Source organism: Gavia stellata, chromosome 3, assembly GCF_030936135.1.
Source record: "Gavia stellata isolate bGavSte3 chromosome 3, bGavSte3.hap2, whole genome shotgun sequence".
NCBI classification, from domain to species: Eukaryota; Metazoa; Chordata; class Aves; order Gaviiformes; family Gaviidae; genus Gavia; species Gavia stellata.
Window position 1 is genome coordinate 48,330,919 of NC_082596.1, and position 25,296 is coordinate 48,356,214.

At 41.6% G+C, this 25,296-nt stretch overlaps 1 protein-coding gene across 2 annotated transcripts in view; it reads left to right on the top strand.

Annotated features, from left to right (window-relative positions):
- GAREM1 (GRB2 associated regulator of MAPK1 subtype 1) overlaps nucleotides 1-25,296 on the top strand; it is a 100,118-nt gene that overhangs the window by 9,815 nt on the left and 65,007 nt on the right. For both annotated transcript variants that reach the window (XM_059815357.1, XM_059815358.1), the window contains exon 2: nucleotides 13,457-13,597. In XM_059815357.1, coding sequence (XP_059671340.1) covers nucleotides 13,457-13,597 — 141 coding nt within the window. The remainder of the gene's footprint in view (nucleotides 1-13,456; nucleotides 13,598-25,296) is intronic.

The window sequence follows — 25,296 nt, forward strand, 5'->3', positions numbered from 1 at the left end:
GGGCCATAAGCACACACATTGGGTAATATCCAAGATCTTACCGGACTTGCATTTATGTAATTTCATTATGGTCAGATTCTTTTTCTGTCTTGGTCTCTGAATATGAAGCTACATTATAGTCATAGCAGGAAAAAATAGAAAGCACCAGTGTGTATGTGACTCAGAGACATGATAGGGTTCCATATGAGAATGTAAAATATGACTAGTTACACATGCGTTTTGTTACAGTCACCGAACCCCGGATGTGGCTGTAGTCAAACAGCAAAGCTGCATCACCACTGCAGCTGAATTTATGCAAGCTGGAGGAAAAGACCATTTCTGTTGCATGTTTTATGGGTTGCATTGTCAAATATCATTTGGGTTCCTGTCAATATATAACAAAATATCTTAAGATCAAATGGCCTATGGGCAAAGATAAATGTGCCCTCAAGGGGAAAGTGAGGCATGATGGGCTTTTCTTCACTCTGTGTTCTGCATGCTGCTCACCAAAAGTACAAGCTTTCTTCTTTGCCGGAGGGGTTTTATTTTTTTCTTTTTGTGCCTTCTTAAGATGATAAAATATTATCAAAGGGATGTTATTCACTTATCCCTTATGTTTTATTAAAAGCAAAACCATTCTTTTTATACTTTACAGTTTAAGTGTAGGTTTCTCTGAAACAACGGAAATAAATTGCATTCAGGATTAGGGCTGTTCTTGATCAGAAAGGAATTAGGTGCAGCTTTGATTGCATTCCTCTTGTTAGTATTCCCATATTGTTCAGATACTCTTACTGTACCAGGATTTAACCAAACAGGTGCTCAATGACAGTAGAACATCCAAAATTTCTGTGCATGTATGCAGTCAGCCCGTGTTTGTAGAGGCATTACCCTCTTATTAGTGATACTTGAATTTTTGCAGGTTGAGCGGAAGGGATAGGATGGACACAGCTAAAATGCAAAGGCGACAGCAGCCCTGACAAGCGGGTGCCGCGTGTGCACAATCAATTAGAGCCGGCGCGGTCTCCGAGGGCACGGGGAGATGGGCCAGGCCAGTGGGCAAGCAGCCAGGTGGCAACCCAACTTCACAGCAGAGCTGAACTTTTGCTCGCTTCCAGCTGTTTTTATTCCATCCTTAACGCAGGCTGAAAAAAAATCAGAGGCAAATTAAAGTGTAATGATGAGTTCTTTCAAAGCCAAAGAAAACTATGCTTGAGCAGCTCCTGCATTTGGGCTACTTTATTTTAATTGGGAGCTTGTCCAAGATGCCCCAAGTTCAAACAGGGATCACTGCTGTGTAACACAAAGCAGCCCAGTGTCTCCTTAGGACTTGGGATATATAATGAGAGGACTGAGCATGTTTACTTGAATACTATTTTAAAATACCATCTAATTATAAATAACTGTCAATGAGAGCTCCTCAGCTCTCATACTGTGCCCAGGAAAAGTCTGAATGAATAGACTGCTTTTCTGTCTGCCAGGGCAATCTAGAATCAAATTCTAGGTCTTAAATCCATGAGGTTGGTAGGGTTAAAATTTTCTTCATCAGTATCCTGAATCTGGGGAGCTTTAGCCAGACTTCCCTGACCAGAGTCCCGACCATTGCACATGGGGAGAGATGACTTCTGCAGCAGATAAGGTGCGCAGCCGCCTTCAGTTTTATCAACTAAAGCAACCGTTCTGTATCTGTAGAAAGCCAGTAAAAGCATGTAGTGCAATGCTAAATGCTGACCTCCCACCTCTAAGTATTAAGCTTCTCCAGCTAGGCACCTGATGCTAAATAGGCACTTGGAAGCGTATCCTCCAGAGGACCTCACAATATTTATAGATGCATCTAAGCAGGAGCTTTCTAGCATGAGGAATGCTTGGCTCTAATGAAAGAAAACCTCGGCTCTTTTAATGAAGCATTTAAAGGAGCTGATTTGGATGGCAGCAGGCTGCTCAGAAATCTCATTACTGTGGTATTTTTCTTTTGGTCAGGTAACGCTGTCATTTTCTTTATCTGTATCTGTCAGACTGCTTATGAAAGCTACTCTTGGGAGTCCTCATTTCCAAACCTGGTGCCTTGAATGCAAAGGGCAAATAAATATTTTAAATCTTTTTTTTTTTTCCATGACTTTGGCCATGAGAATTCAAAATGGAAAATAAACTAAACATGAGACAGACATAAAAATTCCTTTCTCTCCCTCTCTATGGTAACACTAAACTAGGCTGGAACCTCTTTTGCATGCAATGAAAAGTTATTTAACTTTCTCCTCAATATTTCTAACCTGGGATCATTTTAAGTGTAGTTACGCTTGGTGTTCTTTGCTCTTATTCTTAATGCTTCAGATTTGTGATCTTAAGTGACTTCAAAACCAAAAAACCTTCTTCCATAAGAATCTCAGTTTTCAATTAATTGAGTGATTCTAAGATTTTTTTTTTTAAATTTTTTTCCTTCAAATATAAGATACCATGATAAATAGTTGGCACTGTTCAACATGTTGCAGGGTACTGGAGTAGTTTAAATAATTGCTGAGACTTTCTAGGGTGGTTTGTAAGCGACCATGGTGATTGACTGTTCTGTTGGATCAATCTTACAGCTAAATCTGTTGTGAGGATACAGCAAATCTGCAGTTACATCTGATGATGCTCAGCTTTAATAAGAAGAGTAATTATGATAGCAGCAGAAAGTTACTGTGTTTTGGAATGCAAATGTTAAGATGTTGTTGTACTGAGAGGTTCCCCACCCCCCCGTGAGGGGGTGGAGAGCAGTCTGTGTTGAAAGATGTGTTTTGGCTTGTTTGGCTTGAGTTCATAAAAAGTAAGGTTTTCTCATTCTGGGATGTTTGTTCTGAAGGCTTGAAACAAACACAAACAAAGCTCAATGAAATCTGTGTTATTACTCTTCTTTTTTTTTTTTTTTCCCATTAGTTTTCTTATGAACACAAAGAAAGCAAGATGCCAAGGTTCAAACTGTGAGACTGCTAAAGTCAGCAGAGCATTTACCATCAGTGGCAGTGGCACCAGAATTCCACTTAGTGTTTATTTAAAATATTGGTGCTCGTCTTCCCTGCAGTAGGTGAAACAGGTTTGTTTTTTGTTTTTGAAGACTCGCTGAGATGCTGTCCCTGTGTATTTGCAGCTAGAGAAAAGCTTGTCTTGGAACAAACTGGATTTTTCAGTGGATTAGTCTGTCCCATAGCCTTGTAACAAGATTATGGTTTATGCTGATTTGTTGCAACAGTAGTGGTATATCCAGTCATTTCAATAGCAAAATGCTAATCCTAAAGAAATAAATCTGCCTTCTTGCTGGCAGGCATAAAAAGAATAGGGGGATGGGAATCTCTGCTCTCTTGTTAGGTATTAGTGGGTGATAGCTTGAGTTCAGCATCAGTTGGATTGAAGCAATTTGATTGTATCAGGCTTTTGCAGAGGGATTGGCAATGGCAGAAATAAAGCCTTATCTCCTTTCTTTTGATTGTGAAATGTTTAATGGTCACCCAGAGCAAAGTTTGATCACAGTACTGCGAGGCTGAAGGATTACATCAATGCACAAAGTCCCGCAAGTAGTGATGGTAGGCAGTCTGAGGATGATGCTGTCCTTGCCCCGTCCTCGCTAAGCAGGTAGGGTCAGCGAAGCAAACTGGGTGCCCTGTTGTTCAGACAGGACTGAAAATGCTTGCAGCGTGGCCAACTGTAGTCAACAACAGTTGTGTTTCATCCAAGGAAAAAGCTGTACAGTGGGGAGAGGCGTAATCTTGGACAAACTGTTTCTTGGGTAGATGCTTCTTGCCCAGCTCTTCCTGAAGCTGCAAGAAGATTCGGTGTCTCTCCCTCCGCCATCCAAGGCTGAGACAAGTGTAATTGCTGGTAATGGACCTTGTTGCTGACGAGCCGTTTCAGGCAGCTGAGTGTCTCAGTCTGGGATGGACAGGGTTGGATGGTTCTCCTGGGCGTTTCCTACATGGTCTCTGCAGCGAAGTACCAAAGAGGCACTCTGAAACTCTTGGTGAGTTTGTGACGTACAACCTGAGCTGGCTTCGATGCCTGGCCTCTCCTGTGCCTCAAATAAAAATATTTAAAAAAAAAAAAACCACATTTTTTTTTTTAAAACTCTTTTGTAATGTAAAAAGCATCTGTGAAGACCAACTGCTTGAATCTTAATTTGAGAGACAGCACACAAAATTTTAAACTAGCCTTGCTTGATCTTCCCTGCTTTAGTTACGACTTTTTCCCTTTTCTTGCTTTTGGCAAAGGAAGGAAGAATATAAGTCATCTTAAAATCAAAATTGGTATGAATCCTTATGTTATCAGGGGAAGCCTTTCATCCACTGAAAGATGTGGAGTCTACGCAGTTGATGGAAGGTCAGGTCAATATTTCTTTGGATTTCTTTGGAGAGAGGGGTGGTTGATTGCAGTTTGAACCATGACAGAAATACTGATTGATCCAGATAATAGGAACCAGCACAAATGAAAGTGCTGCAGGAATGGAACCATTAAATGAAAGCACATATTTAAAACTCAGGAAATTGTTTGAGAAGGAAGAAGGGAAACTGAAAAGTGAGGTTGATTATCAACAGTCCTAGATAAAACTGCAATTTCTATTCCAGATCTTTGTGTTGCAAGCTCAAAAGGCTGTATAGCTGGTGACAGAGCCCTCTGCTTTAATCTTTTCCACTATGTTCAGACACAGCCAGTCAGACGAGACTATTGTCAGGCTTTCCTAATGAATCTGCCCACTTTAAATTAAAAATTCAGTACACTATATTTTATAGCCTTGAGATGTTTAAATTTTAACGTGGGTTGGGTTTGTTTTGGTTGTGGTGGGGTTTTTTTCCATCTTGCCCCTAGAAACTACAATATTTGCTCCTAGAAATTACAATATTTACCCTTTTAACTCACTGGCAGTCTGTATTTAGACTTTGCATGAGACACCCCCATGCAAGTTGTTTTGCTTTTCTTTAAACAAGAAAGATTGTCTGATCAGCTAGAAAATTTTTTTTATCAACCTCTTTTTTGTGTCTGTATGGAATGACAAAGTGAGACTGATAACATGGAGAGGCTTTCAAAGCAGGTTTTTCTTTGGTAGTAGTAGTGTTTTCTACAATTACATGCTCTTTTTAGTTCTCTTCCATTAGGCATTTTTTGCAAGAGTAACTCTCCCAAGCATCTTTTCAGTCATAGTGACAAAAAAAACCATAAAATTTTCAATCTTTGTAGATCCAGTGTTCATTAAGTGGGGTTCTTCATGTAACAAAATATTTCTGGGGTTTCCTTTCATTCCTTTTTTAAAGGAACATTACAAGGATGTGAATTTTTTCCAAACAAATTCCCGTTGCTATTTCAAACTGGAAAATTCAGATGTTGTTCTCCTCCTAATGAACTTTTTCCTCTGACCTGCATCACAGACCAGTGCAAGTTTTATTTTTTGCAGAAGAAATAGCACTGGCAGGCCGAACAGCTCATTGAGATTTGACTTGGTAACCAAGTACAGTGCCAAAGCTTAAGCAAGCAAACCACCCTAATTTAATATATATTAGTCTTTGACATTCGTTGAGGTATGTCTCCATAGATAAATACCCAACTGATACTCTGGAGTATGATGCAGCATGCAGGAATCAAAGGGTTTGACTTCTTCCCTCCACCCTCCCTCAGAGTTAGATAGAAGTTATTCGTCATGAGGAGAGGTTGTATGACCTATATAAAATAAAATTAATTGTCCTAATTTGAATATTCAGACTTAACAAGAACTTTGTGTTTCTTCCCCCAAAATGTAAACTCCAAACTCTGCATTTTAAAAGAAGAAAGCTTTGAGTATTAGTGAAATGATCTGCAGAAGAAGAGGCACGTGTTCTGCCAGCGGGATGTTGCTGGGGTAACACGACTGAGCGCTGGAGGTGAAGGATTATATGTTGATAGTATTGTGGTAGATGGGAAGTTGGATGGAAGCTGTCCCGTGCACTGTTGCAGTTTCAGTCTGCCTGAAACAGCAAAACCACTCAACGACTTTAGAATAAGTTTGTGCTTCTAAGGGAAAAAGAGCATTTGCTCACTTGCCTCTTTCCCCCCCTTGATGACAACTGCCGTCAGATGGTCATGTGTGACAGCACTGCAGGTATTTGATTAACAAATGGAATATAGTAGGTTTGTCTTCTGCTGAGTTGTCACATACTCATTTCTTTTGTTTCTCCTCCATTGCATGTATTAAAACAAGAGGGGATTATTTAGGAGCGCAGTCTTGTTGCCTGAGCAAAAGAATTCATACTGGTCTTTGAATTCAGACTCCAATAAAAATAGATGTTAAGCCTCAAAGATATTGGGTAATTGACTACTTGGAGTTCTCTTCCAGTAGCCCATTGCCCATGCTAACAGATTGGGGGGTTTTTGTGTATGTTTTTCAGAGAACTTGTACTCTTACTAACGTAAAAGCAACATACTCAGTGCAGTGCTTCTTGAGCACTAGCGGTGCTTCTGGGTGTCCCTGCATCAAATGAGACCAAATTGAAGTTAACAGTGAAAAACCTTTGTGATGCAGCCTGACGTACACCTTGGTCTTTTTTGGCTTACTTGTTTTGTATGGAACAAGGAGTTGCTGTTTGCTGTTTTTTGTGGATGATTACGCCTTGTTTTTGTTGTCTTGTATTTCAAGAGATCAGAAGCCCAAACAACCAACTGTCTGAACAAGAACCAAAGTGTGAAGAGCTGTTTGAAGATTGTGTAAAGGATCAGCCCAGCAGTGAAAGGAAACACAGATTCCCAGATGAGAATGGCCCTGAGTTATGATTGACTTTTTTATTTTTTTTTAAAGGCAAAAGGATGCTGTGGTACCGAACCTGGTTTTAACACCTGGCAATACCACAAAGCCTGCCTTGGAAAGGCTGCAGGTACCTGTGGTGCTCACAGACCCTCATTGCCAAGGAGGCTGAAGTTAGTGTGCGCAATGCCTGCAGTCAGTAGGTGCTCACTGTGCACACTTGGGTGTTTCTGACCTGTGCGTGGTCTCTTACGTGTGTTATCTTGTCACTGCTAGACCCTGGGCTCCCCATTTTTAGACAGGGAACCCTCAGCTTTTGTCCTGAGAGGAAGCCTTGGCTTCAGCTTTTACCTGCTGTGAATCTTCCAGTAAGTTGAAATTGAATTCGTCTTAAGGCGTTACCTCTGTGGGAGCTATGTGACTAGCAAATGTTTGCAGAAACACAAGTTGGCGTTTCTAAAAAACAGACAGCTTTTATTAGTTGACTGGTGTACAGTGTTGTAGATTCCTTCTTTTGGAGTGGAAAAGCAGCACTGGCATTTATATTTGTGCTAGCAGTGTGACCTGCTTCTGACCTGAAACATCTCTTTGCACAGGGCCATGAATTCCATAATACTGTCTTTTTTTTCTTTTTTCTTTTTTTCCACAATAGATTATAACTTCATTTCATACTGGCTGGGGCTGTGCTTTGTTTTTCATGATGCGATAGGATAATGTTAAGGTGTATCTCAATGCATGGCTTGTTTGGTCCTCAGCCAGGGAAAATCCAGTGAAGCTGCATGCCCAGTGAAGCAGATAACATGTAAGTAAGGCTCCTCAGGGCGATGATAGCATGATAAATAAGTAAGAACCTCACTTCTTTCTTTTTTCTGGCTTCTAATCATTCTGCTTTCTCTTAGCTTCCAGTTGTTGCAAAATAAACCTTGGTTGCTATCTTCCCTTGTAACACTAGCCACATGCTGACAGCTCTTCATAGTTATTTCACAGGAGACGTGCTCACCTGACCAGACAGCCACTTCTTTTTGCTGTTCCACAAATTAACCCTTCATTCCTAGCAAATGTTAGTGCAAGCTCAAGTGGGGATAAAGTTGAAGTTATTAATTTGCGTAGTTTTGTAGGTACCTGGCTGAGCACCCACTGAAATGATTTTTAATGTTGCTGAGATTTTCCGATGTAATGATATGTTATGCGATTGTGGAACATTAGGTGGAATAATTAAACTCACCACCTACTTAACTGACCAAGGCAGGCTGGGTAATGCACTTGATTGTACTGCATCTGTTACCTTGCATGCAGATGGTGTTCAGGCTTAATGAAAACACATGGCCCAAAGTCTTGATGAGTTTTCCCTGGGGTTTCACAGGCATCTTTTTCATCAGCTATTTCACAAAAGCCATCTTAAGTTTCTCGTGAGCTCCTAGCTCTTTTCTGTAAGCCTCTTTGTTCCAGGAAGAGCAAGTTCTGCGTGCTTGAACTGATGTGCAAGGGACAGTATTAAGCTCACTTTACAATCTTCTGTGATGAATGAGATGAGAGGAATGTCTCCGTAACCATCTTCCTGGCAGGAGGAGATGGTATCTAGTTCATCTGGCGTGTGTAAATGGTATCTGTTACGTTGCTGGAACTTTGCATGCGACTTCTTCTCTTTCTTTGAATTGCTCGTTACGTACTATTTTAATGTCTCCAGACGCAAAGCTCATGCTTTAAGGCAGTGATGCAAACTCTTAGCCAAGATGACAAAGTGTGTGGCATTATAAAGCGTTTATATTCCTGTAGATTGCTGCTTATTTTTAGCAGTGTAGTTTCTGTGAGTGAATGAGTCATGTTGGTCTGCACATTTTGCAGTGACTTGAATGTTAGTTTCTCAATACTAGGAGGACGACCTTAAAAGTTTTGTGGGTTTGGTTTTTTTTCCATTTGTTTCATGATTTTTCTTTAGTAGTTGGTGTTGAAAAGTCATTGCTGTCTTTGGCAAACCAGAATATGTGGAACCTGTGTGGATTTTCTTTTATAGACTGTATTGGGCCAAGCTTTAATTGTTGATCCAGAAAGAAGCGAAGAGGAGGTGGGAGTGCTCAGACCCTTCAAAACTGGAGTGTTCTTCAATTCTACTCTTGAGGCTTTACCCCAGACATTTGGAAATTGTGAAATGCTAAACTAAATAGAAGTGAGTGTCTTTAAAAAGTATGCAGTGGCAACAACCTGCAGGGAGGTCAGTGCTTGCTTCAAAAGAAATGAGCTTCCTTCTGTGCTGCACCATTGCCGTATGTAAACTCTGTCCCCGCATGTAGCCACCCTCTGTTTTCTCTCCTGGTTCTTAAAAACTGCAAGTGAAAACATAAATTCATCTCCGAACTTGTAGATCGAGGTATCCTGTTCCCAGTCTTGCTACAGTTGTTAACTGTTGATTTGAGATTGGAGTGTTTACAGTGACAGAGCCAAGATTTGCCAAATGTGGATGATCCAGTTTTGAAACTGGAAAGAATTATTAAAGAAGTATTGGCATTTAATGTAGGTGGTATTTATTAAACACGGGACTCTTGATTAAGCAATTACCTTTTTTGTGACTGTATCAAAGTGTGAACAATTTTCCTTTCGTGGTCAGCGTTCCCTCTGCAATTGGCCTTCAACAAGGGTGGGCTTTGCAGTATTTCTAGTTTTTAGGAACTGTATGGAAATGGATCATGTAATTAAAAAATGGTAATACATCTTATTGCAATTAACACATGAATAGCTGTTGCAGTGCTGCTTCGGTGATGCATGATGAAGTAGCCCAAATCCTGGTCTTGATCAGTGTGCTTATAGGAGGACAGCTTGTGTAGGAACATACCAGCTAACTTTTCAGTTCAGAGGTGTGAGGCTTTTATTGTCAGGCAAGGATGGGTGTTGATTCTTTATTTAGGGTTTAGGCGCTGTTAGCGAATCATGGGTTTCTTAGTCTCGAGCATTGTTATGAATAAACTTGACTCATATTTTGGAAAGAGGTAGGCAACTTGGGGAAGGGTGGGGAATTGCATGTAGTAGTTCATTGCTTCTCTGACTTCTTTGGGGGGAAAAAACAACGCAAGTATTTGCCTGTAGATTCTTTGTAGTGGTTTAATTATATTGCAGGCATGTGGGATGGGGAGGAGAGGCTGAGAAGATAGAGCTAATCCATATTTGATCATAAGAGGCCAAACTGTTACTAAAGATGAGTGGCCTGTGTTCTCTGTTTTCTCATGGCGTCTGATTTTTGTGTAAGCAGCTGTGTAGGAGTATGTTGAATAGGTGAGAACCAAGTTGCGTAGTTGGTGGATGTAAAGACTGCCGAGTTCTCTCCCACATAGTTAAAATGTGATTAATGAAAGGCTTGCATAACTTGTGTTACTGAGGCAAGGGAAAAAATCAGATTGGGTATGTGTGGCTGTTCTGCAAGGTATGGGTGGCTGAGAAAAGCGTAAAGGGCTAAGTCTGGGCTGTGCGTGGGCTGGGAGCTGAGTTGTGTAGCTAGGGTCAGAGGTGTCTCCTGCCTGAAAGGTCCCCCTCTCCAGGAGGGAACGGCTTTAAGGGCAGTGAGCAAGTCTTACAGGGGGAGACAGACTAAAAGAAAATGCAGGAGAGTATGTATCGCCGTGTTCTGTTGTCCTCAGCCATGTTTGACTCTTCCTTGTATTTCCTCCCATAGCATGGAGACCATCGTTAGCCAGGTGTTTTTGCAAGTCCATTAATCCCTTTGGTGGCAAGGAGCCTCTTCCAGTAAGCAACCCCAGGAATCCAGCTCTCCCATGGTTAGGAAAGATCAGGGCTTAGTAAGGACAGACCTGCCTGTTGTGAGGGAGCCAGAGGGACCGTGAACTCCCAATTGCACCCGCTCCACCTGTTCTTCTCGGCTCAAGCTCCCGTGGCAAAGCACAGAATTCGTTTCCGATGTAATCGGTTGGAGCAAATAATTGGTGTAACAAGAATTGTGGTTTCCAAGGTTCTGTTTAAAAAACAAAGCTATTTCCAGCTGCAGACTTAATTATGCAGTCACTCTTGGGCCTGCCCAGTTTTAGTGGAGTAACCACTTAAACAGCTCATGGCATGTAAGCCATGACTGGAAGCACCTTTTCATAATGGGTGTCTTTATTTTCCTGAGAATATCTTTCTCAGACTCTTCAAGGGTGACCCATACTGTAATTACTTCCCTGCAATCCTGGATGTAGAATCCAGCCTTCCATTAGGTAATGTTCTGAAATTATACCTACGGTTTGTAAGGCAGAGAAAAAGCATACCAGAGATGCTTTGTATTTTCTTCAAAATTTGTTTACCACTGTCAGTGAAACTAGTAAAGTACTTGTTCTTCCCTTAGGTGTCATTGGTTTTATTTTGTTGTGGGATGGAATAATTACTTGTTGCCATGGATTATAGAAAGTATGAGTGTCACTCTGAACTGAAACATGAGTTTCAAATAACACCGTATATTATTACTATTATTACTGTGTTTTCCCCCCAAATTGTAAACCTCTGTTGCAACAAGATGAAAGTAATTTTTATACATATTAGGAGTTGCCCTGTGAGCAGAAAACAGGAGATGCTCAAGGTCAGATGATTTGGTAAAATTTAGCAGGTGCATGACTTCAGCAAACACACCTGAATTTCTTTCAAGATATGGTTGGCACCAAAGAGTTCTCCGGTGCTGCATGGCAGTTTTGCCACTCTTCCTTAAGCTTTCCGAGGTCCCTTCTCCCAGCGCGCTGTGGGTGGAAGGGTGGTGCTTCCCAGAGAGCAGGAACTGGTGTTAAGCAGCCTGTCTGCCTGTCTGGGCTGCCAAGGGACGTAGTCCAAGGAGCACTTGAAAAACAGTTCTTGAAATGTCCTGCTTACCTGGAAGCTACTTCCTGTGCTGTGAAAAAGAAGGAAACCTGGAAATGGTACCTTCATAGAAGCAAGAATAACTGGTACTAAGGATATTTTTGATACTGTTGATATTTATTTTTTTTGTTCCCCCTCTACACCCCCATAACAGCAGTTTATCCACAATTATAAGTTAAAGCCCCAAATGTGCAAAACAGGAACTTTTTTTTGAGGTTCAACAGGCCATGGGACAGCAGACCCAGGGAAGTCCATCTCTCGGACTCTGCGGGTTGAGGCAGGTCTCTCCATTCTTTAGCCAAATCCAAGTTTCTGGAGGAAACAAGCAGAATCCTGTGGTCAGAGAGTGTCGGAGCAGATGGTCGTAATGGTCTCTTCTGATTTAAAATCTAACAATTCTCACAGACACCAGTTGCTGCATTTTGAATCGTGTAGGAGGGTGCTTTCTGATAGAATGGGAGCATGAAATCAGGCAGGAATGGGGTGTGTAGTAGCCGTTGCCTACGGTGGATAAAATTGCCTGGTGTGGGCAAAAAAAAGCTTAATGGGAAGTGTCTCTCCTCTGCAGAGATTGAACGGGGGAAATGTCTCCTGCCCCAGGCTGAGGAAAGTCTCATTCTTCCACTGACTTTTAAGGCTATCAGAGGACAGTGAAGAGAGAGTGCAGTTTGTTGTAGTAGCTGAAGGGGATGGGTTTTGTCGAAACTTGATTTCAGGACTAAACTACTTGCTTTATTTTTGGCTGTAACTGCAGAGGGCTGGTGGAAGAGAAGGAAAATGACATTTAAAGCTTCATTATTCTTGGCCCATGTTTAGTGTCTACTAAGTGTTCCTGAAAGTTCACGTGGCTGCTATAAAGACACCTTGAGAAAGGCTGTTTTCTGTGTGTTTAATGCAGAAGCGTAGTGAGCAGGACTGCAGGTATGTGAGATCAGTCTGCCATGACATGCCCTGCTTTCTGACATTTTGTTCGTATATCATGCTTGAGATGTATAGCTGGCACTTCGAGTGGTCTATCTAATGTGGCTCGTGCAATTGCTGGAAAGCCAAGCAAAGCACTCTAGTCTTGATTGGGCACTGCAACTGGTGGAGGAGGGGAAAGTACCTGGCAGAAGTTCAGAGGATTTGGTAGGAACAGGGGAAGAAAGGAGAGTTGGATCTCTGGCTGTGTTTGGGATGGATTTGTCAGACACCAGAGTACAAGAGTACAAGAGAGGACATTACAAAGATGAGCTGGACATTAGCTGGGGGGGATGCTTCTGGTTGAATTTATCTCAGAGAGGACTTTGGTGTGTGTTAATTGTTTTTTTTATTACTATTTTTTTTCTCCTCATTAAATGGGAGGATTAAGTGTACAGACATAGGAATGGCTAATTAAGCAGTGACTTGGAAAGGGATAGAATGACAAAGGTGAAATCTCTGTATCTGCAAGTGTGATACCCAATTACTCCATAGTGGTGAACAAGATTTGGCTTCAGGTGGCTGTAGGGTATTGTGATGCTGATCTTTCAACATATGATAATGTACTTTTTATTTAAAAATTAAAAGAGCTCTCAAGTATTCATATTAAGTGAGATGGGCAGACATAAATAGAGATATGAAAAGTCTGTCTATGCAGAAAGCTGAAAAAGGAGCCCCAGAGCCACTGCTGAGTTATCTAGATTTATATCTCTGTGGTATTGTACTCATGCGTTGAGTTGTTTTGCTTTATGTTTGTTTGCTGTAAGGTAAAGTGCTTACGTTGCAAAAATGAATACTCTGTAGAATTGAAATTTACTTAATTGGATTTTTAAATATCAAAAAATCTGAAAAAATAAACAGCAATAAGAATAAAATGCTTGATGTGAAGTTTTCCTAATTCTTCATGCCATAAGTGTGATTTTTTTCTAAAAACCTACATCTGTTTTGCAGGAGAAACTGTAGAAGGCCTTCGAGAGAGCGATTATCTTCTGATTCATTCATGTCGGCAGTGGACAACAATTACAGCTCACAGTCTGGAGGAGGGTCACTACGTCATAGGGCCAAAGATAGAAATCCCTGTACATTATGCAGGTAAAGCTATTGTTGACCTCAAATGCAAAGAGAATTAATTGCCTACCACTTAACACTGATCACTTTATTTGACAAAGTGAAGCTAAGCCTCTGATGCTGGTGTCTGTGACTTAACTTTTTAATAAAGTTACAGAGTGCAAGAGATACTGATTTACTCCCAGGGCTACTAAATAGATGTATTTCATTGGGCAGCACATTGACAGAACATGTGGCAATGCAGAAGAATTGGTTTCAATTTGAGTATAATGAATTGCCAGTGCTTCTCATCTGTGAATGTGGTGACAAAAGTGTGAAAGTTTGAAAATGCCTTGAAATGTTCGGTCAAAGATGGAATGGGTTTTACACTTCATTGCATACTCAAGCTGGAAGGGATTTTTTTAATATTTCCATGTTAAAAGCCAGGGACACTTCGTAATAATACTGTAGTTTTACGCTAATGCTCCTCGGTAGTTCCTTGTCACTGTCTGCCTTTTTGGGTGATGCAGTAATACTGTTGTTCCAAGTAGATATGATGCAACTAATGCATATTTATTTTATGATTTCAAATTATTTTTACTTTCCTAGGAAATTATTTTTAATAGTTTCCTATGCTTAATGTCCTTATTCACAAGCTGAATAGAACAATACTGTATGAGTGGGAAGTGCTTATCTTGCTGCAGTAGGTACAAAAGTTTAAGAAGCTGGAAAGTGTGAACTGAAAGAACCATGGCTACGAAGCAAAGACGTGGGCTTAGCGTTTTACTTGGTCTTCTGTATAGCTAATTGTCAATTGAGTAATGTTCCTAGCTCCCTTACAGTTTCCTTTAAAATGTTGGTGCAATGAGGGTGAGCTGAGCTGTACAAGAGCTGACTGAAATGTTTTATTTCAGTCACACCAGTGCTGCAACTTCAGTGAGGCACCTTATTTCGGTGATGAAACTTATATCAATTGCCTTCTTACGTACTGTTTCTCCTTTGAGTTCACTTCTGGAAGATCAATTTTTTTTAAGATGCATTTAAAAGCTTTGGTCTGATGGCATATAGTGTCATAATATACGTGGCTTTAAAACTCTCTGAATTTAACTTAGTATAAACAGTTTCTAGTGCTTGTGCTAAGTAACATTTTTTTTTTTTAATTATTATTTTTATTTACACCTCCTGGCTGCATAAGCTTCAGTGCTGTGGCCAGATAAACACTTCACTTCCTTCAAACTGAATGCCATGTTTTAAAATCCTCACTGTGATTCCTGGAAGAAGGAGAACAGAAAATAAACTGGTTATTGGCATGAAAGAAGATTGGATCTTAAGGGGTTTACTAAAGCTCGGTTCTTATTTTTTAAAGGAATTAACAAAGATCTGCTAAGCAGGGTTTCCTGACTGTTCATACTTCTATTCATTCATAGCTTAAATTTACATAGATACCAGCAAAATCAAAATCTGTCCCTTAAGGTATTGCAAAAGTATCAGTGTGTTTTTCTTCCTGGCTCATGTTAATGCAGGAGAAGTGTGTGTTTAGTTGGCAGAACACGTTTTGCTGTCAAACAATCTCCAGAAAGTTCCCTGCCATAAACCCCTCATTAATGAGATGAAAATACAGTAAAGTTCAGAAACTGCCAGGTAGTGAGGGTGCTTACTGAATATGTGATAGGCTTCCATGCTGCCAAAGGAACTTCGCAAAAATGGTCAGTGCTAACTTGCAGCACCAGAGCATGTCTGATGGGCTTGCCTGCAAGAAAGGAGAGATGCGTCTAAGCATGTGAAGGTTTAGTTAGCAAAGCACTGCAATCTGTGCTTGGGTGGTAACGTCTAAATGCATTTAGAAACATCATCCATACCTGAAAGATAAATTTATGCTGCTGTGGAGTACCATACGGAAATCTATAAGCTAACACTGAGTGCGCTTTCAGTGCTGCATTGCGCAATGCCTCACAGTATCGCTGGTTTTGGGATCCAGAACCCCACACTGAAGAGGTGATGTTTAATGTAGCTGCCTAAGAAGACTTGCTGGGCTGGGTACCGGCCTGACACAGTTATGCTGCTAGCTGTGTCGCTAGCTGGGGCGTCTGCTCTGCAGTGAGCTCTGGGAAGGCTGGGAGGTGGGAGTGCTCCAGAATCATTACCTTTCTGAGGACGTGCTGCTACCGAAAGGCAGTGCCGTCAGGTGGTGACTGCCGTGTGAGCTGGCTGGCACGGCCCTCCATTTGCATGCGAGAACTTTCCATCTTTGCAGAAAGCACAGCTAGGACAGTTGGCAGAATGTTTATGTGGGGCTCAGCCATTAGTTTTTGGTTTTAGAGGAGGGACTTTATGTCCTCCTAGGCAAATGTTTGTAAACTCTATTGCTGTATAAATTTTTTGATAATAGGACTGACTTTTTACATGCTGTAACTTTAAAATTCTGTCAAGTAAGACATGTACTATGAACACACAGCTGACATTACTGCTTATGCTGCCTACCAGAATGACCCTTAGAGGTGGAACATTAGAATTCATTAAAATGGCTTTCCAGGTTTGTTTCAGCTTTAATGGCATAACTTTCTTTTTTCTTTTTTTTTAACCCCTAGCAAAATTTTAATGTAGCAAATTGCATTATGATTTCCGTTGCAACAGTTGAGCAGGAAGGGAAGTTGAAACTGATGTTATTCTCCTGAGATTGTGGGTTTAAGTACCACAAAGTCATCACTCACATATATAAAGTAAATCTTATTTTACTAGTTGCTAAATCAGGTTTTGATATGCTTATTAAACCTAAATACAATAAAACCTTATTAAAGAAGGAAAATGCTGTATTTTACATTTAAGTGAAATCTCATTAACAGAACCTGATTTCTGCCGTCCTGTCGATGGTCCTTTCCCTACTGGGAAACTGCTGCCCTGGTTGTATCTGTTGGGGATGGCTGACATGATTAATTTCTGCTGTTGCTGTCAAAGAACAGTCATATATGACAGCTGTTAGTCCAACCATTCCCTCTTGAATACTCTTTCCAGTCTGCTTCTCTTTTTAGAGTAAAAGCTAAAGTTAATGTAGCATCGAGTTCAATTTTCATGTAATTAAAACCAAATGGCTAATGTGTTTCTGGCTCCTAAAACAAAAGAGGTCTTCACATGCATACAGAATGGAGAGCAGATCAAAATTACTGTCCCGATAGTGCCCTGTCTTGGCGTGAGAGAGTGGACTTCACAAGAGTTCCAGGTAAACCATTGCAACAGATGGACATTGCTTTGGTGTCCTTTGCTTTCCACAGGTACACAATTCACACTTGATATGCACAGGAAGGTCTTACCAACTTTCTGTCTGAACTACTTTTGTATTGTTCCTAGTACTATGATATCCTTAATACTAAATTTCTACTCTAAAAGTGAGTGTGTATCATCCGTACCTTCCAGCGGATGACAAATGTTACTGCTAGTTTTGGCTTAGGCAGCACTGTAATCTTTACCTTGGTAAATGTCTCCCTTAGCCTCTGGAAAATACTGTTTTTATCATCTGAATTTGGAAGATACAGGGCACGTTGGTATCTTGCAGAATTAGGCTTCACTGTGCTGCTGCTCATCAAGAGGAACGCCTCTCATTCTTCAGAGGTACCTACGTGGGAAGATGTGTCCCGGGGTGCTGATAACCACGTCTCAAATGTATTCTGTGATAACTGAAAGGCATTGGAGACACTGTCTGGGGGTTTGAACGCTGTGGCCCTCAGGTGTTGTCTGACCCTTCTTGTGTTACCTTCCAGGGCTATACAGCTCAAAACTATCAAACGCATTTTTTGAGGATTCATCAGTTCAAGCTGCAGAAGTCTTCTGCTCTGGCTCTAAACGGCCCAAGTTCAGTCTGTTGTAAATGCCTGTGCTACACGGCCACAATTCCTTGTGTGTGCAGATGACTGATTTGAAAGTTGATGGAGTTGGATGTGGTTGCTTAAGACTTGCTGTATGGGAAAAGTGGCACAGAGGGCTGTGAAGTGACCCGCGTGTGTGTGCACACCCTCACCTACACAGCACAGTCTTTGCTTTCAAAGGCCGTGCTAGTATTGGTGAGTGTATGCAATGAAAGAAAGGGTACTTTGGGAGGACTTGGCAGCATCTAGGTTATTTTGCCCCAGATACTCACTCCCACATTTAACCAAATCATAACAGGACCTTTACTGTTGTTTTTTAGGGCCTTATCTCTGTTGTTGCAACTGATGGTTCATTTGCTCTCCGGTCCGTTTGAGGGTTTTTTCCCTTCTGAGAGCAAAGCTGTTCCCTCAAGATGATGTTTAAAAAAAAAATAAAGATCCAAACCCCTACCTTTTCTTTTCCTTTAAGCTTCTACTCAGCTTTGCCAAGGGTTTGGAGGGAATACCTCTTGCGTCGCTGCTGCCCTCTGTGTGCACTTAGGAGGCAACTAATAGAGAAAATACTTCTGTGAAGAAGTTAGAAAGTAACACCCTGTTCCAGGGTGTGCCACACTGTAACACATCCAGGGTGTTGGAAATACTCTTCCTGTGAACCCACACCTCCCTGCCCCATAGTGAAGGTGTGCAATTGCTAATACAGAGTAATCGCTGGTGCCCTGTCTGGTTGCTTACCTAAGTGTGCTGATAGCTTTCTTGATGTCTTTTAAATGAGGAAATACAAAACCTTGTCATGTGAACCTTCCCCAGGTGGGGTGCCGGGCGGGAATGAGTCAGAAGTTCCTTCTCTGGTGTTAGAACCTGTGTACAACGAACGTCCTACTGAAACCTGTTTCTACTGGTTTGATTTGTTAATCATGGAGCAGGGCCTGATGGGCCTGTTGCTCACTGCGTCCTGCTAACACGGAGGAAGATGCTCTGTGCAGGTCTTCTCAAGAGTGAACTTGCCTTTGCAGCGGTGGAGCAGGAGGGCTCCCTGAGATTTTGCAACGTGCAGCTGCAGAAGTTTTTCTCTCCTGTCCAAAGGCATGCCTGCCTCTAAGACACGATTTTGCAGTCCCGGCAGGCGTGCTGCTGCCCGCTCCGGGATAGTCAGACCTTGCAGACTGAGGGAGGAGAGCGCTGAGGTATGGTGTGAGTTAGGCATCTCCTAGTTGTCTTCAGATGGTGACAGCAGCTGCTGTTGCTCAGTATCCACCCTAAACCTGATGCATCCAAGATCTGGAAGAGCTTGATTTTTACTTTGGTGATACTGAGCACTTTCAGATGTTTAAAGTACGTTGGGTCTTCTGTAAGTATGCTGTACGGCTCTTTTCACGGCCCTGGAGAGAAGAGCAAACATCAGACTGCCAAACGTCCTTTGCTTGACGGCTTTCTGGTATTTGCTGCCAACTTGTGTTACTTTGGGGACAGAGGGGTGCTTTCTTGTCTCACGTTCAATTTAGACTCTTCACTCCCTCAAGTGCAATTTAATGCTGTCTGCTGGTCAAGGAAGGTGGTGTTGGACAAAGAGCCCTTTGTCTGGGGCTTTGTCTCCCCGGGAAAGGCCGGTGCTGTCAGGGAGAGCTACGCCTGTTCTTCAGTGTAAGTGGAGCAGTACAGCTCTGATGGGGTAATTTTTAAGTTCAAAGAGGTGGGTGAGATCTAAGACAGGGAGGGACGCTGCTCTGGAGTAGGGAACTTACTTAGGTGAGTCCTTTCCAGCCAACAGGTACACCACTCCCTGATATGAAATGCGTTTTGCATTTTAATTTGTGTTTTGCTTTGAACTTAACCTGGCACCAAACTATCACATAGTTCTCCTGGGGCCTTTGTGCTGTACAACTGAATATAACTTCTAGAGAACAGAGCCCAAATGCAGTGCTTCTAAGAGGCAGGCTGCCGTGTGTCTATGGGCTGGTAAACGATTAATGAATCCTCAGAAGAAAACCGAGGGGGGAAAAAAAAAAAAACCAACCCACATGTTTAACTCCCCAGTACCCAAGTTTTGTTTTGTTTTGTTTTCTTGAAAAAGGTTGTATGATCTGAAAAGCAGTCGGAGGTTTGAAAGCTTTTCTTCACAGGCACTGCTAATAAAAGTGTTGCCACCAGCATATAGTCTTCATGCTTTTAAAAGAGAAATATGACTTCTGTAGCTCTGAATACTGGACTGTGTGAAGTTTCCTGAGAATTGCAACCCTTTTCTCCCCATAAACAAATAGAAGAAAGTCTGTTCAGTATTCATTTGAAAGTCTGATTGTAGAGTAGTGCCTAGGTATTGCAGAGTGAGAGGGCGCTTGTTTTGATGGGCACTGTGTGCCTCTTCAGCTATAAGACTGAGATCAGTAATGTCTGAAACACTTGTAATTGCCCATATAGCATTGTTCCGTGCTTTTCTGTCAGGGAAATTATTATGCCTCAAAATATATTTATCTACTTGTTTTTAGTTTAATTGCTACCTTCTTTTTCCCCACCAAAGACTGAGATTTTCTGTTCTAGGCAATCACGGTTTTGTAGTCTGGAAACTGTCTTTATATTCCTGGATTTTTCAAACCTGTCACCTTGTATGGAAGAACAGTTCATCCATTATTTCCTGAGCAAATATCTATATTCTTAATTTATTTTTTTTTTCAGAGAGTTACCTTCAACAAGTTTAGTTGCTGTCAGACTTCCCCATGGTCCTGTCTGTTTGTTATTCCACTTTTCTGTGCCTGTTTAAATTTTGGCTAATACGTCTCCATTGATCTACAGTGGAATATCAAATCACAGGATCAAAATGTAGACACTGAAGTTTCTGGCAAAAATTGCTTATTTCTTTTGCTCCTGTGGGTGCACATGTTTTTCCTGTTTCTTCATCTCCCGCCATTAGCCAATCCGGTGAAGCAGCAGCTTTCTACCTAAGTTTAATGAAATATTCCCCTTTTGTTTGACCACCTCTGTTGGAGAATCTCTTCTACTTTTTGTTTCATAACTATTAAGGAGCATATACATATGTCTTCCCTTTTCTTTTTTGCTTGCTTACTTGCTTACTTGATTTTTGATTGAGCAGTTTGTCCTGAGCCCAAGGAGTTTGTTCTGAGTTTATACGGTACTTGCTTTCTAGTATTGTGCGCCGGCAGCTTCCCAGAATGTAAGCTATGGATCAGAAATACCTTTTCAGTGTGGGGAGATGGATCAGATTTAGCTTCTAGTGAAACGGTAGTGTGCAATTCTTCATCAGGTTGCACTGCTGAGAATCTTTCACTCTCAACTTCATGTCTCTTGAGTTAGGCAGACTTTTTCGCAGTGTTTAGTTGCCTTAAAGTAATCATCCTCATAAATTGAAATCAGCTGACTGTGAGACTGCTTGTCTCTTTGTATATATACAACCTTATGTCTATGAGAGATTTCTGGAGTCACCTACAGAATTTGTAGAATCTGCTTGACGTTCAGTTTGGTGGCTGGATATATCAAAGTTTGTGTTCAGCCTTCTGGTGAAACCCCATTCAGCTCTGTTTTAGTTCCCATCCACCTTCCAGTTTTGCTGCCTGGCCCATGTGAAATGTCTGAAACTGCTGTAGAGTCTGCAGCTCTCAAAGGCTGCTGCTCTTTGATGTAATGAGAACAGTAGGGTTAGTTCACAGTGTAGTGTTATTCCAAGTAATGGAGGAAGAGTCTGACTATGTCCCAGAAGTTCATGGAAAGAAAACACCTGCATTTTCTCTCTTGCTTTCCAACCTGGAATAAGAGTTTGTGGTTTACAGACACCACTTTGTACTATAAAATTTATTTGGTTTCATGGGATTTGCTTGGTCCCTTAAAGGAAACAAAGGCTTGTGATGATAGTGGTATTTTCCAATACTATCTCAGTGAGGTACTAGGTGGAAGGAGGCATACACTTTTAGATACAGCTGTCTTGCTCTCCTCTTCTTGGACTTCAGCACGAGTATGATCTTACACTTGTTTAAAAAACCTAAGATTTGCCTCAGCATTGAACTTTCTGTGTTTTATTTGTGAGAATGGAAAGGGAGTAGGAGGAGAGAGGGAAAACTTACAGCTTTTACAACTGACGATTGGAAGTATCACATGCTCCGCTCAGACTTCCACAGTTCTTGGCTGTTACTCTAAGTCTGCAAACTTGCAACTCGCTGAAATTCAGCTGTGACCTTATAAGCATTCACCATAAGGTGGGGTTTTTTGGTTTGTTTGCTTGTTTCAGATCTCTGTGGGCAGCAAAGAAGCTGATGGGAGTTGCATCAATCAGGAAAGAACTCTAGAGGCTTGTACGAAAGAAATTAGCTGGGGAGGATGACTTTTTGAAAGATTGCAGTTGAGGGAAGGGTAGAATAGCAGCCAGGAAACTGGTTCCCAGAAGACTGGGAGATGGGCTAAATCACACAGTATTTGCTTGGCATTGCTTGAATTACTTTGCCTTAGCTCTTGGCTGGTACAGTGGAGCTCTGGGCTCATTTGCATGATGCTAGAAAGACTTAAGTGCTTGGGAGAAGGGTCTTAAAAGCTGCCTAACTTAACCACTAGGAAGCTGAGAGGAAAAGGCTGTTCCCCACTGGGAATTTGAGGTGTATTTAGGGCTGCACTCAAGATTCCAGTCCAGTCCCATGTTTCCAACCACTTGAGGCTGCCCTAAGTACTAGCTACAAGGGAATTGGGAATGTGGCTCCTGAGTTCCCAAGAGGAAGCTGTTCTCCTCTTTCATGAGCTATAACTTAAGGATTTAAAAGGAAGGAGATGCATGAACACTACAGCCTACCCAGTTGGTAAGCTCCTGCCAGCGAGGTTGGGGTAGGGATGAACTGCCTGTTTCTAGGCACTGAACAAGGCATGAATTAAGTGTGAAGCTGCTTCACCCTTTCCTACCCTGAAGTAGGTGTTCAGGCATGTAGAAAACCATACAGTTAAAAAACTTTAATGTAGTTAGGAGCTCGAAGTGGGTCTGTTAGCCTGTAGTCTGTAATTGCAAGTCTGAAACTTCACACTGTTTTCCTAAAGTAGGAATTTTACAGATTTAAAGCCACCCAACTTGCCTCAAAGTTGACCCTTAATAGGAGAAGAGAATAAAGAGAAGGCAGTTGTAAAGGACATGGTCGCTGTTTAATCAGTAAAAAAATACATGCTTTCCCTTCTTTGCAAACCTTGAGGAAGAATTTTTATAAAACCTGTTTGAGCTGAAAAGTGGTATGTTTTGAGTTGATAGTTCATATGCATAATGATGCCTTTTGTTAATCTCTTAACTTTGGTGCATGAAGTTGGGGTTTGTGTTTTCACATGAACAGAGTAGGAGGTGAAGAAGAAAGCAAGCACATGTCAGTGCTATGAAATCTTTACATACAGTGATGCAGTCACCACTGCAACTGTCCCATGACTCTTACTCTTACCTGGATCATAGTGCATGCTAGTAGCAGATAAAGATTTTTGCAGAGAAGTACAATCCTTAATGCTTAGGGGATTTGGGTATGGTTTACTGCATACTTCTTTTTTTTATTTTAACTTCATTTGGCTGTCTCTTCTGCCTTGGGTTTCACTTCGTCTCAAGTTTGTCCCCTCTTTTTCCTTTGCAGATATGCTGACTTGTTTCATGGTCTAAATCTGCATGGGAATTTGGGAGGGAAGAAATTGCCGTGCGTTTCCTATGATTGGTCTAAGAAATCTCTTTTAGACTGACTGTCCTTTTTGCTTCTTGGGACTGAAGGGGCAACTGTTACAACTGAGCTAACATGGCAAACAAGCAAGGCAAAAATTATGAATGTCTTTCCTTTCTGTAAATACAGAACCCAGCTGACAGGAATGTAGAGCAGGGTTTTTGATAGGTCGTGTGTGTTTGGGAGGGAGCTGCAGCGAAATCTGTTGCATGGGATGATGTCATCTTGTGAATTTTTGGATGCCCAAACAGACTTTTTTTTTTTCCCCCTGGAGCCAGTGTTTGCTGCTCAAAACAACCAATAGGAAGTACGGTAGGAATTCTTCGGTCAGCATCCTCCCCATGGAAACCAGCACACTTCACGTCTGGGAACAAGAGCCGGTCACGTCAGTGCTGCCTATTAAAGCAACTGACATCACGGATGTCTTAAGCTTCGACTGAACTACTGTACCAATTGGTGCCAATAGGAAAATAAACCCATGCTATTTAAGCCATGTATAACTCTGTTTATATGGAGAATGTAATTTGTGTGTTTAATTTAGCCTGTGATCCAAGACAGTAATTCTGCTGTGTCAGGGAAAGGCACTTCTGTGAGCTTTGAAACTTTGAGGAGTGGAAAAACTGGCTTTTTTTCTGTCATGAGCTGTTGTGCAGAGATTTTCTGTTCTCAGTCGGCAGAGATTAACTTGTTTCAGTGGGGGGGGAAGCTATTAACACTAATAGCAAAGGTGACCATTTTTAAATGGATAGGAGAAACATGAGTATTAACTTCTCATTTTTAAGGTCTTAAGCATTAGAGGGAAACTGAAGCCTGTACTTATTTCCCTCACAGCTTTATGTACAGACGTGAAGCTCCGTTTCTTCTGCTTGTTTCCTTTACTGCAGGTGAGACTCAAGTCTCCTTTTGAACCAGAGTGCCCAGTTTGATCCCAACAGCAGAAAGAGCAGGGCAGAGAAGAAAATTCAGTGTACATGTGTATACTGTACAGGGGCTTTCATGAGTGTCCTTAAACTAGGAACGCCTGGCTGGTGAGGCACCTGTCACAAAATCTGCAACACTGACAGATGCTGCTGTCATCTTGGATGGTTGATAGCCTGTGTAAAGTAAGAAAGACCTTTTAAATCTAAATTCTAAGAAAGTTATGTTTTTCGGGGAGTCACCTTCACAGCATGCTCTTTAAATAGTTGTCACCGGTTCAACCTTTTCTGGTTCATCTCACATGAATTCTGTATTGCAGTAGACTGGGAATAGCCAGCCAAGGCTGGCTGGCTGCATTTGGGTGGCTGAAATAATTCCAGCCTGCTGCGTCTGTTCCTTGTTGCCTTACTTCATGGTGCTCACCTGATCCCTCTTCTAGTGTGTGTGTGGACCAGCTCATCATGTGAAAGGTCCCATTTTTGTCATGATGGCTGCACGCGTGCACAAAAAAGGAAGAGGAACAGGTGATTAGGATGCACGATCACATCTGAAGTTTTCTGAAGGACTTCATCAAAATGATGGCAAGTGCATTTGTTGTCTTCTGCCAGAATAAGAGGTTTGTTTATTTTTTATATTTTTTTACATTAGTAACCTTTTGAACGTAGGCAAGTGTGAGATGTGTATCCATGGAGGAGAAGGAGTGTTCAGCAGGAAGAACTGATTGGGGAACGCTGTCTCTGATAAAATGCAGGCTGTGTAGGCCAACTGGCACTCCTGTGAGTTTGGTGGGAAAAATGAAACCTTGGTGAGATGGATGGACAGGGTGGCTTGCATAATCCAGTTCTTTAGCTACTGTGTCCCTGTTAATTTAATTACAAGGGTTCAAAGTGTTTGGGGGAATTATGTCATTTGCTACACAAATTGCATCGCCAAAAAAAGAGAAGAAAAATGAAGTAGTGCTGTGTTTAAGATTCATGGGTCTGAATTGAGAGATTCTTGTGAGTGTGACTTGGAAACCCAGAACGAGCTGCTGGGAAGGATGAGTCCCTCAGAGCTGGTACAGGGGAAGGGCTACAGCATATCCTGAGGTGCGGGATGAGAAATACTCTAGGAATAATAGTTGCAGTGTGATAGTAAATCAGCTCTAACCTTTTCTAGACGACGCTGGGATGTTGGATGGGGGAGACGGTCATTACTTGTAACTGTTCATGGTATCAGGTCTTTCCTGTGAAGTGCTTTCGGATCCTCCAGGAGGGCAGTTGCTGTAGAAACATAATGTGAATTTAGACAA